At 41.3% G+C, this 12,351-nt stretch overlaps 2 protein-coding genes across 3 annotated transcripts; both read left to right on the forward strand.

Annotated features, from left to right (window-relative positions):
• The first annotated feature begins 2,147 nt into the window (after positions 1–2,147).
• nr2c2 (nuclear receptor subfamily 2, group C, member 2) lies at positions 2,148–10,300 on the forward strand. 2 transcript variants are annotated; one of them, XR_003974522.1, is made up of 14 exons: positions 2,148–2,672; positions 3,343–3,410; positions 3,731–3,931; positions 4,214–4,319; positions 4,509–4,688; positions 4,926–5,082; positions 5,262–5,352; positions 5,439–5,587; positions 5,744–5,921; positions 6,017–6,138; positions 6,334–6,473; positions 6,640–6,772; positions 6,874–6,979; positions 7,829–10,300. XR_003974522.1 is itself a non-coding variant. In XM_030346752.1 (14 exons), the coding sequence occupies exons 2-14, from the start codon at positions 3,363–3,365 to the stop codon at positions 8,001–8,003; spliced, it is 1,791 nt and encodes a 596-aa protein (XP_030202612.1). In that variant the 5' UTR covers positions 2,316–2,672; positions 3,343–3,362; the 3' UTR covers positions 8,004–10,300. The 2 variants fall into 2 exon arrangements, 1 of the variants encoding a protein (XP_030202612.1); XM_030346752.1 differs by having other exon boundaries at positions 2,316–2,672; positions 6,635–6,772.
• A 407-nt stretch (positions 10,301–10,707) lies between these two features.
• mrps25 (mitochondrial ribosomal protein S25) lies at positions 10,708–12,234 on the forward strand. Its single transcript, XM_030346923.1, has 4 exons — positions 10,708–10,944; positions 11,296–11,402; positions 11,484–11,571; positions 11,835–12,234. The coding sequence occupies exons 1-4, from the start codon at positions 10,811–10,813 to the stop codon at positions 12,022–12,024; spliced, it is 519 nt and encodes a 172-aa protein (XP_030202783.1). The 5' UTR covers positions 10,708–10,810; the 3' UTR covers positions 12,025–12,234.
• Positions 12,235–12,351: the final 117 nt, after the last annotated feature.

Consider the following 12,351-nt stretch of genomic DNA (forward strand, 5'->3'; position numbering starts at 1 on the left):
GATTTAACATACAATTTAAATGTATTAACTTCATTCAAAGAATAAAATTATACCTAGTGCCCAGTTGTATTATTTTGTTTTTGTGAACATAGGAAATATTGTTTGAGGCCTAAGGTCCCAACCTTTTTATCACCACATAGGTGGAACAAGTCCCCCCCACACACACCTTCTCCTCCCTTCCTATAAAAACACGCCTCTTACGCACTTATTGTATGTTTGCATGTGCTGCACTTAATGTTCACACTTATTGTAACATCCTGGCACCTAAAAATATAACTTGGCATGGTGTAGCATCTTGTCCTAGCTATCTTTTTGTATACAGGTGTGGGTTAACCTAGCAATTGTCAGTGCTTGTCTCGTGTTTCTATCGTCACTGTACCGACAATAAAGATAAAAATGACTTGCAACAGTCCACTGGGTAGACTGGTCCATCCAGATATCTAAGTGAGCACTCCCACTTGGGTTGTCGCTATAAGGCCCGGGAAAGGGTGAATACAAGCCATAACGGCTTGTAATGGCTAACCAATCACTCTTGAAAAGGACAAAGGAGAATAGTTATCTTTATGGACCAAGGATTGTTGCCGTAAGTAATAAATACAGATAGCAAAGGCCGCTCCTTAATCCAAAGTACAAATTTGTACTCAGGAACTGCATACACAAAAAAACACAACTTCCAGCTCTGTATAATCATAATTGAAATTGAAAGTACCCTTGGGTGAACTTTGTCTTCGTGGTATTCTTGATGTTGATAGTCTCTGTACAAATGTGTTTGCTCAACCATTTTGTTGTGAGCCTTGTAAAAACATTTTCTCGACCGTTTTGTTGAGGGCCCTGTATGTTTCTAGCTTGCTGTAAAATATCTAGGCTACTACGAAGCTGTAGGGGGCGCTGTGTAGAGAAATGTGCGTGCCAAAACCAAGAAAACAGCGAAAAATGCCCGAAGTTGCATGGTGGGCCTTTAACCCTGAGCCAGGGTTAAAGTATATTAAATATTAAATAAGAGTTGCATAGTGTCTGACTCTGATATTAGTGGCAATTGAGGTTTATACTCCTATAGCGCTGATCTGAAAATTATATTTTGTTCGAATCAAATCAGTGAAATCAAATTTGGACTAGACTGCAGCAAATGTATCAGTCAGGTTTTTTTTTGCAAATTTGGCAGAATCGGTCTGAAGGGCGTGTCAACTATCTGCGCATCTCTCAAGTGTAGTCTTATCCAGGGCTGTCAGAAAACCATCGAGTGAGATAAGAGAGAAGTCATTTGGCACATTATTTTCGAGCAGTTCGGGCTTGTCACAAAGAAGGCATTTAGGCCTATATATTAATTTCTGTACTATAAGTAACGAACTCACGAACGACCTATTTACATAGGCCTACGTTGCCAAGATATTCATAAATTAGTCATAAGCACTAATCCAACACCCAACCCCAGTCATAAAAATGTAGCAGAAATAAAACAGATGTTGGCCATTAGAGGGATCACTGACCGGATCAATGATCACCATGGCATTGAGCACCAGGAATGAGGCTTTTTTTATTTAATTTATGTCTAAAATGACTGGGCCGATTGGAAAACTAGAAGGGCACAATGCAACAGCGTGCCGTCGCAAATTCGTAAGATTATATACGAGGTTATTATATATATAAAAAAAACATGATTATCTACCGGCCATTTCGGCCCAGTGTTAACGGGCCGGTCAGACCATAGATATAGAATACTAGATGTACGGCGGCGTCTAGAACGTCATCACGTAGGCGGCCGTCTTACCACAGGCAAGCTTTCTGGTGGAATCTGTGGTCAGCGATCTGCACAAACGCTAATACTCGTATCTCACTGAAATCTTGACGGAATAACAAACAGTTTGGTTTCTTACAAACGTTATAAACGCGGTTATAATCTTGTTGTTCTATTTTTTTTAGAACCTAACATAATTATTCATAAGTATGCAGTGTCATAACTACATCTCTGAGGTTTATAACAAACCGAACCGTTTGAAACGCGGTTGAAAATCCAGCAAGTTACAGTTATTTAAAGAGTAGGCCAACATGTACCACTACCAACCCAATGTTATGGGTGAGCAGCTCGCAGCTGACTGTGGCAAGATCGCCGCCAGTGCGGACGTTCGACTCCATTGGCCAGCAGCGCGGACGAGACATCTAGTGTTCTATGTATCTATGCGTCAGACAACCAAATGTAAACATTTTAATAAGATAGCGGTGGCGTCGGCCCACTTTGAAAGTGGTATGCCCGATGTAAACCCTGGTGAGATATGCGTGAATCTCTTCCTAGTCAGATTATTATTATATATTTCAATTTTTAGGTGGACCGGAAATATCAAATAAAATGCCGCAAATAAAGAGCCAAACTTCAAAATCTTCAACAACATTTTGAGAAAGTCTAGCCGCTAGTATATAATACTGTCAGAGAAGAAGAATGTCAACAGTGGAAGTAACGAGCAGACCACATTACGTCAGTGCTGTCTGGCTGGCGCCACGCGCTGGTGGTTGAGAGGCACGCAGGGCGCGAGCTATAAAGGGAAATAAAAAATAAAAAACACTGTAAAGTGCTAGCGCTAAGGGGTCACGAACTATGACCTTTAACAGGAGAAAACCAAAACAAACATTTAATAAAAATGGGAGAATTACTCATCAGCGAGCCTAGTGACTCACAGGTAAGCTGTCCAATCCTATTTAAATTGCCTTCGACCTGAGCTTTGAGTTACTGGACAATAAAATAACATAGCTAGGTGACTAGCTAGCTATATAGCTAGCTGTGCTCCTTGCTAGCCCCACTCTGGTGGACTTTTTTAGCAATACACGTGCAGATCCCAGCATTGCATTCCCTATTTCCACCATTCCGTTTCATTCTTATAGGAACGAGCGAAATGCGTTCAGAGGATTTTATTTACACATGACACTGAATGAAAGCCTTTTATCCTTCACTTTAGACTACATATTCGATCTATTCCCGTGTGGTGGAGGCGGTCGGCGTGTTAAACAAACTCGCATAAGCCAGACGTGTGTGCATATGAATTCAACCCTTTTACCCCTGCCATCCCAGCAACAGGAGTGGTTAGATGGGACGTTGATGACACAAGGAAGAATGCCCCATGTGACAGTACATATAATCACATAGCATCTATGGACCTCTGGATTAAATTAATATGATCACATATCATGTATTGGGTCCTAGTTTGAATTGATATCATCACATGCTATAACGGAGTCCTGGATTAGATGAATATGACTATTTTTAGTTATACTTTTATTTTAACTAATAACTTCTCGTTAGAGTTGAAAAGTAAACTGCAGCTGATGTGTGTTTGCTATTTCTTCAAGCAGAGCCCTTTACCTACGTCACCATGAAGCTGCATCCTCATCAGAAAATAGCACCTGAACCAGGGGCACAGGCAAGTGTATGCTTATTATTTTGGTAAATACAGCCAAAATATTACAGAAGAATTGTTTTATGTATTGTTTTTGTTTGCACATGTTTGATACACAAATATGGAGAATGTTTCCAAACGTCTTTTAGATTAAATGATGAGTCCGTCTCGAAAGCACTTTCAGGTTACCCCGAGGTGCTCGGCGCAGTACAATACCTACAAATATACAGGAAGCTAATTGTGGCATATTCAAGATAACTATCATTTAAAAGAGGTTGTGTTGGTGTTGCTGATACGGTAATTGATTTAATGAATGAAAGAAAGCAATTTTCCTCTGCTGTCAGATTGTAACGGACCAGCAGGCTGGTCAGAAGAGCCAGATACTCACAGCTATGAACCCGTCCAGCGGCCCCAAGCAACAGTTCTTTCTGACCACAGCCGATGGCTCTGGGGCAGGCAAGGTCATCCTGGCCTCGCCAGACAGCAACCACAACAAGCAGCTCATCTTTACTGCCGCAGACAACTTGATGCCTGGCAGGATACAGGTGCATATTGTTTAATTCATTTAAGTGCATTTGTAGACTATACTTATGTTGTCCTTGGACTACTCTAAATGTGATATTATGAATTCATTTCATTTGAACATTATTTTATCTTCAACACACTTTTATTTTATTATTTTGTCAAAGCAAAATATTTAAAATATGCAAACACAAATGCGGTCGTATTCCATTATCAATTCACTGTTTTCCAAAATGGCTCAATTGTTTGACCAGTAGCTACTTGAACAACACTAACCCAGTCAACTGGACATGGATGCTCTTCAGATTGTTACTGATGCCATGTCCATGGAGCGGTTGCTTGGGCAGGCAGGGGATCTCAGTCGGCCTCAGCCAGTGGAATACTGTGTGGTCTGCGGAGACAAGGCCTCAGGTACTTGACCTACAGCCTGGAGAGAGAGAGAGAGACACACACACACACACACACACACACACACACACACACACACACACACACACACACACACACACACACACACACACACACACACACACACACACACAAAGACACACACACACACACACGAAGACACAGCTCATCTACCGTTTGATTCCTCCTCAGGGCGTCACTATGGTGCCGTCAGTTGTGAGGGCTGTAAAGGATTCTTCAAGAGAAGCGTGAGGAAGAGCCTGGCCTACAGCTGCCGCAGCAAACAGGACTGCGTCATCAATAAGCACCACCGCAACCGCTGCCAGTTTTGTCGGCTTCGAAAGTGCCTTGAGATGGGGATGAAGACAGAGTGTGAGTTGGCACTGTTGCACCATTACAAACAAACATCTTATTGTCATTCGTGAGCTGGATGTTTCTAGAACCAACACGTACTCTTTAGTTGCTATGGCAGCAGTCCATACAGAAAAGTAGTGGGGAAGCCGGATTTGGAGTTATAATCATCTTACAGAGTTGTTAACATTAACCAAGTCTTTATAAAGTTATCGTACACAAGACAGGTTTATTAAATTCAAATGTCTGTGCCCTCAGCTGTGCAGAGTGAACGCAGACCCATTGATCTGGTCCCTAGAGAGAAGCACTCCAACTGTGCGGCCTCCACTCAAAAAATCTATGTCCGCAAGAACCTCAACAGTCCAATCATTGCCACGCCAACCTTCATTTCCGACACAGAGACAGAAGGCTCCAGGTCAGTGGAGGTTCAGAGCAGAGCATTATGGGGGATATAAGTAGAAGTTCACCTTTGTAGTACTCTGTAAGGGGAGTTCTCATCTAAAGGAACTTTGTATATGAACTATATTTAATTTTTGGTAGTCAGCTCTCGGTTCTGATCAACGTTTTTTACTTTTTTCTTTAATTGACGTGTAGATCTAGTCTTCTGGAGCAAGGAATGCTAGTGAACATCCAGCAGCCCTTCATCCAGACAGATGGGACATTGCTACTGTCCACTGACTCTGAGGTACACCCATTGACCAGGTATGGTCCCCATGTATAACAAAGCATTCATTCAAATCCCTGCTGACATCGTCTTGTTACAATCCCAAGCTGGAGTCTAGTCACGGGGACTTGGGGACGCTGGCCAACGTGGTGTCTTCGCTAGCCAACCTGAGCGACTCGCTGAATGAGAACCTCAACGGGGGCGATGATGCCTCAGAGGGCTTCCAGCAGGAGCACTCCGCCAGTGAGATAACACGGTCAGTACCTGAGGAACCGTAACATTATTCTTCAATCAAAACACCAATCTCCCATGAACCCGTCTGCATATAAGGCCACCACAGGTGGGGTCCTGATCCACATGTTAGGGAACAACATGATCATCAACACCGTATGTTTGGTTTCATTGGGTACAGTGCCTTTGACACCCTGGCCAAAGCCCTAAACCCACCAGATGCAGGGCAGGGCCAGAGCCAGGAAGGTCAGGTGCAGTGTGCTGCCGGAGCCACCATCCAGCTCATCGGTCGGGACCAGGAGACCCCTCTCATAGAGGTGGAGGGGCCACTGCTCACAGACACCCACGTTGGCTTTAAGGTAGATAACTTGACAATATCAAGTTTCTGCTTTCCAAGCTTAGCTCTCCTCTGATTACATAATTTCCCTTCCTGACTCTGCTGACTTTCATCAAGCTGTCGATGCCGTGCCCGATGCCGGAATATCTTAATGTACACTACATCTGTGAGTCAGCATCCCGCCTGCTCTTCCTGTCCATGCATTGGGCGCGCTCCATCCCTGCTTTTTCAGCTCTGGGGTAAGAACTCATCTGGGCATTATGTCAATTTGGTAAGGCAAGGCAACTTTATTTATTATATAATGAGACTGGTTGGTTGTATCGCAAGCTCCTCTGTGTTCATTTTACAGGACTTCAGTCTATTCTCATCTATCTTCAGTCACACACCCACAATGCTCACTACTCTCTCTCTCCCTCTCTATCTCTGCCTCTCAGCCAGGATATGAACACAAGTTTGGTGCGAGCCAGCTGGAATGAGCTGTTCACCCTGGGTATGGCTCAGTGTGCCAATGTGATGAACCTGTCCACCATCCTAGCTGCTATCATCAACCACCTTCAGGGAAGCATTCAGGACGGTAAGGCCCTCTGACTACCACACTAGTGAGCAGCATGACAAACGCACATAAGCAGAAGGCAAATACATCACTTTAGTACACCAAGCAACATATACCAAGGACCTTGTTTTAAACAAACGGGGCGTTTTTAAACAATAAACTGGGCCTTGCGTTCGTCTCAGACAAGGTGTCTGGGGAGAGAGTGAAGGAGGTGATGGAACACATCTGGAAGTTGCAGGAGTTCTGTCACAGCATGATAAAGGTGGAGACGGACGACTTTGAATACGCCTACCTGAAGGCCATAGTGTTATTCAGCCCAGGTGAGTGTAATAGACTACAACAGCATCTTGGCCCATATCTTGTTTCTATGGAGGTAGTTAGTGGCAGGTGAGATGTTTGCTTGAAGTGTTCGATGTTCCAGACCACCCAGGCCTGGAGTGCAGCATCCAGATCGAGAAGTTCCAGGAGAAGGCCTTGATGGAGCTTCAGGACTATGTGCAGAAGACCTATCCAGAGGACACGTACAGGTAGATGTATATACAAGATGTATATAAAATTTCCCCCCAATGACTAGAATATTCCTCCTAAAGCAGCTCCTAAAGCTGTCAGTGACTGTCAGGCTTTAAGGATTCGTTGTGGTTCCACGTTGACGCAACGCAATGACCAAGCAGTCGCTTCGATGCAGTTGTGAACATGTTTTGCTTCTGCGTCGGGTTCACGTTAGTGGACCTATCACAGCCCTTGCTGCTGCGTCGCCTCGATACAAGGTTACACTTTTTGGGAGGCGCTCGCAGGCCCTTGTTGTGGACGCAAGGAGGGTCCGCAAGGACGTAATGGGTCCGTAAACCCCCTTCAGTGTGTCGACGTGGAACAATAACTAAGCCTTGTTATTGTTATGCGTTATGCCCAGGGCCGATCTGTGTTCATGTACTATATTCCCTGAGAAGGATCCAGGGATGGAAAGACATTAATTTGCCATCCACTAAGTTCTGTTGCTCGTATCCGACAGGCAGTGCAGCGGCCCAGGCTGCTCGCGGTAGTTTGCTTTACAGCGGGGGGGCTTTTATTTCACATTGAAGTATACATTTTCTCATTTGAATGTAATTTTCATTTCACATTTCAAATTCATATTTTAGAATAATGGTGACAGCCCTAGTATATACCAGCCATGGATACATTTGTATCATGTAAAAGCCTTTCTACTGAATGTTCAAGCAAAGATGTATTAGGTTTTGGGGTGTTCGTTTACGTAACAATAATAAACATCCAAACCCATCAAGACAATTTAGGAATTGTGTATTTTTGTGTACATTAAATAATACTTTTGCGATGAATATGCGGCCAACCTAACTATTGGTGGGGGTTGGGCTTCTAAGGTTGACCCGTATCCTGATGAGACTTCCAGCCCTACGCCTGATGAACTCCAACATCACAGAGGAGCTCTTCTTTACCGGACTCATAGGGAATGTCTCCATAGACAGCATCATTCCATACATCCTGAAGATGGAGACCACAGAGTACAACAGTCAGGACTCTGGCTCTTTGGAATGATAAGTATTCCTCCACCCAGCTGAGACGTCTTTTCAGAGATGGGTAAACTGAACTTATGTACTACTCCTAAGGTTTCTGGTCGACTGTCGCCCTCAGTGTGCTATCCTGTTGCAGTTCCTCTGCGCTCAAAGCCCTGGTACCACAGCGTAAGCCAGCGGGACCACTGGTAGGGGTCTGGGATGTTTCAGAGTTCAGTGATACTCCAGACTTGATGGAAGAGACTGAAGTCTTTTCTTTACTTCAAACAAATTCCTGATTGACTTTAACTTTTGGCATAAGCCTTTACAGGTTGTTTTACTCTTATTCAAGCCATATTCTTCTCTAATGCTGGACATGATTATGGTTTTTAGGGTAGCTTCTGAATCTAATCTCTAAAATGTGCAATCGTTAATCATGGAGTCAAATGAATGGCATAAGAAAGTCATAATGGTAAAAGACTATAAAAAAAAAACTATCAAGCTGAGTTTAAGCTCATGTCGCATAGAAAACAAGTTTAGCCATGGGGAAAATCTAAAGTCCCAACCACAGACTTCTAGAGATCATAGCATCCAAGAATGGATCGGGTGTGAGAATGTATCAGCAGCCTAGGTGAAGGGGATTTATGTAAATTATAATTGTGATTATAATTCATCACATGACAATGCAATCTATCTATTAGGTGCAGTGTGTAGAATCCAGTGGCATCTAGCAGAATGGAATTGGCAGAAGTGGAATATAATTTTCATAAGTAGTTTATAATTAGTGTATAATCCCATAATCCACGGTGTACGGCTTGTTGCACTGACATGATTTTACATTAGCCCAGAACAAACAGCACTACAGAGGACACTGTTTCAATTACAAATAGGAATCCCTGTCTTACTTGTAAGATAAGACCTATAGTTGTACAGACTAAATACTAACCTCATCACTTGACCCTTGGCTACTGGATGCTGTCCAGGTCAGAGTGGCTTTGATTATATGGTTGAAAGGCGGGGGGAGGGGGCTGTAATTCAGCAATATGCCAACTCACTACTAGATGCCACATCATCCTACACACACACTGCACCGATCATGGCGTGGTATTTTAAATGTCATACAACAGTATACCTTGTTAGTTTACTTGTTTGTTCAAAAATGTTAGACATTTAAATTTGGACAACAGTAATATTGTAACATTCAATTTAAGTTGCTTACTCATTCACACTGGAATATTGTTTGCAAAGACCACTTCTAAATCAGGTTAAAAGACAAACCTATTTGAATGTTTTCTTTGAGCAGCCACTATCAAATTAAATAAATGTAATAATCAACCTTACTTAATTAACCTGTAGAAATAGCAAAGATTAAGATGGTCCAAGTGATAATTCCATAATTTTTTTATAGTTTGAAGTCAGAGAAAAAAATGTAATTAATTAAGGGCCAAATGTGTTTTAGCATTCTGCGGCTATTGCTGCTTCTCGAGTGGAAAAGACAATTCAAGACTCCTTCTCAGCTGCTGTTGTCCTGGCTACGTTTGGTATGTATGGTTTCGGGTGCAATCAAGATGTGCCTTGATTGGAGCTGTAGACGTGTATTCACCTGGTGGAGTGGTGGTTGTGTCAGCCGCTCAGCTCTTTAGCAATCAACAATGTATTAATCCTTTAAGGGTTGGACACAATTTTCTTTTATTCGTCGCCTTTTTTTATCCGTCTTTAGTTTTTTAATGAATTGTGTTGCACATTTTTTTTCAAATCAAATTTGTTTTGACTTTTTATTCAAATTGTTACTAAGTTGCTCATACTAAGTGTACTTAAAGTACTTTATTGGAATGTCTCAGATTAGAAAAAGTATTTTCTGGGGCGGAGCCCCAAATCTATCGGTGTGTTAAGCATATGTTGAATTATACTGTACGTACTACAGCAACTAAAAACAATGGTTTGTTACTGCACTTATGTAAACTAATATTTGTACATGTAGTTTCATTAAAATGAGTGCATGTTTTTTTTAAGTGAAGTTTTATATATCTTGTCACTGTATGGGCTAAAAGCAAAGAAGTTTTCCGATATTGCAGTGCATGAAGGTGCTTAAGCTTTTTTTAAAGTTATGTATAAAAATGTAGATTTAAATGTTGTTGCATTATCATAATTCAAGATTCTAAAACAGAAATAATTCATGTGAATAGTGTCTTATGTTTGTTTCTGTAAATGCATTTCCTCAAACTTGTGACTAACCAATCATTCAAACAATCATATCTACTTCTTCGCCATTTGCCCTTTTTTCTACCTCGTCAGAAATAAAACTGCAAAAAAATGTAATACAGTGATACAAGTTGGCAATCCGAGTCTGGTGTGATGGTTATTGTAGTTCTGACAGAAACAAACCATTGTTTCAAGTATGACATTGACTTTTGGCACAGAGATGGCACTAGGCTATGTGACATTGACTACAGTTGGGATAGGTTTTTTCACTCATTCATTATTCTCTGTATGTTTCAACCAATAAGGGTATTTTTTCAAAACAGTATCCCTCTCGTTTTTACTGAAAGTGTGATAATATTTTGAAGCTGTAGAGGCATGTAAGAGCCCTACTGTCACGTCCTTTATTTATTTTTAAACGTTTATATAAGTGCTCGGAATATTTCATATTTCTTTTAAGGGCTAACCAATATTGTTCTCACAATTAAGTATACAGGTTCTTGACTGTCTCATAAAAGAACTACACAAGAACTCAAAACTACAACTAGCCGACGTCATCCGTTGAACAACGTCATCAAAGCGGGACAGTTCGTGTGCTGCTCAGTGGTGCTGCTTCTAATGTGTATTGACCCAACTCCTTAAATCTTAAAGATGCCTATGAAAGGAAGGTTTCCGATCAGAAGAACGCTAGAGTATCTCCAAAAAGGGGATTTGATTTTTAAGAACCGAGTAAAGATTATGACCGTTAATTATAATACATCTGGAGAGCTCAGCGAGGGAGCAAGGTCAGTAACGTTAGTTATAGCATAGGCTAATGTTAGCTCATGTGCAGCTCTGCTGGGGAATGTGTTGTGGCTTTTTAACGTCTGTCACTGCTTATTAGAATAATATAATTGCAGTACCCTTTCGGTCGCGACTATAAAATGTGTGTTTGCTTGCTAACAGCAGCAGAGCCTCAAGTGAATGTGCAATCAGAACATCACATTTATATTATAATCTATAATGACATAAGTCATTAGGTCATTACATATGTATGTTCAAAAACAAAATTCTCATTGGTGAGCTTCTGTTTTCTCCTGTTGTTTCATTGGTGTGGTTATGTTCCCTAACCTGTCTAAACCTCTTGTGGTTTCTAGAAAGTTTGTGTTCTTCAATATTCCTCAAATCCAGTATAAAAATCCATGGGTCCAAGTTGTGATGTTTAAGAACATGACGCCCTCTTCTTTCCTGAAATTCTACTTGGGTGAGTTTGCTTTTATGATTTATCGTAATTATACAATAGAGCAGTTTAGGCCAGGCTAATTCTCGCCATTAATTCATGCAGATGGTGGAGAGCAGGTTCTTGTTGATGTGGAAGGAAAGGACCACCAACTTATAACGCAACACGTGAAGAAAATTCTCTGCAAATCAGAGTAAGGAATATTAACTAATCAGTATATTATGCAATTTATTGAGTTGAAACAATGCATTATGCCTTCAACATGGTCGTGAAATAAAGGTAAAATAAACTAACTGAAGAACTAATTATTGGTGTTAAAGTTATTCATATTTCATTAGTTCACACGTTAATACAAGTTGTCTTTCTAATGAAGACACAAGATGGTGACTGTCACAGCGTCAGAAAGTATTGTTATATGCATGTTTTAATATGTATTCATCTTTTTTCTGTATATAGAGAGGTCTTGCACGTTGAAGCCCTTGCAAAAATGCAAGAGTCCAACCCTGCCAATTTTGGTCCAAAGAAGTATTGTCTGAAGGAGTGCATCTGTGAGGTTGAGGGTCAAGTACCTTGTCCTGGCACCACACCACTGCCCAAAGAGTTTACTGGAAAATACCGCACGCAGATGGCAGCGGCCCAGGAGTAACTGTCCCGAAGATCAGACATTGAAACATTTTGACATATTGATTTTCTACCGTTATTTTGTGTTTGTTTCTTATGTTAAAATACTTTTCCTTTTGTAAATAGTGAAGCTATATGTATAGCGTTGGTTGCTTAATGTATCTATTCAAACAAGTCTACAAATTGTAATAAATACTTCCTTATTAAAAAAATTCTAGAGGCCAGTTTCAAACTATTTGCGGTAGGTGCATATGTTACACAATCAAGCTGAGGTCCACAGGCCATTTTATTTCTCAATATCAAATTTTATTTGTGCTGAGATGGAGCCGTCAAATGATGGCTGAAGGTTAGG

The sequence above is a fragment of the Gadus morhua genome, chromosome 1 (assembly GCF_902167405.1).
Source record: "Gadus morhua chromosome 1, gadMor3.0, whole genome shotgun sequence".
Taxonomy (NCBI): Eukaryota; Metazoa; Chordata; class Actinopteri; order Gadiformes; family Gadidae; genus Gadus; species Gadus morhua.

Bases quoted from the DNA above. Each gene is read 5' to 3' on its own strand.
- nr2c2 (XM_030346752.1), top strand. From the start codon at position 3,363: ATGAAGCTGCATCCTCATCAGAAAATAGCACCTGAACCAGGGGCACAG. The intron at 4,689-4,925 runs GTGAGTTGGCAC...CTGTGCCCTCAG, and splicing joins GATGGGGATGAAGACAGAGT to CTGTGCAGAGTGAACGCAGA. The intron at 6,139-6,333 runs GTAAGAACTCAT...TCTGCCTCTCAG, and splicing joins CCTGCTTTTTCAGCTCTGGG to CCAGGATATGAACACAAGTT.
- mrps25 (XM_030346923.1), top strand. From the start codon at position 10,811: ATGCCTATGAAAGGAAGGTTTCCGATCAGAAGAACGCTAGAGTATCTC. The intron at 11,403-11,483 runs GTGAGTTTGCTT...TAATTCATGCAG, and splicing joins TTTCCTGAAATTCTACTTGG to ATGGTGGAGAGCAGGTTCTT. The intron at 11,572-11,834 runs GTAAGGAATATT...TTCTGTATATAG, and splicing joins AAAATTCTCTGCAAATCAGA to AGAGGTCTTGCACGTTGAAG.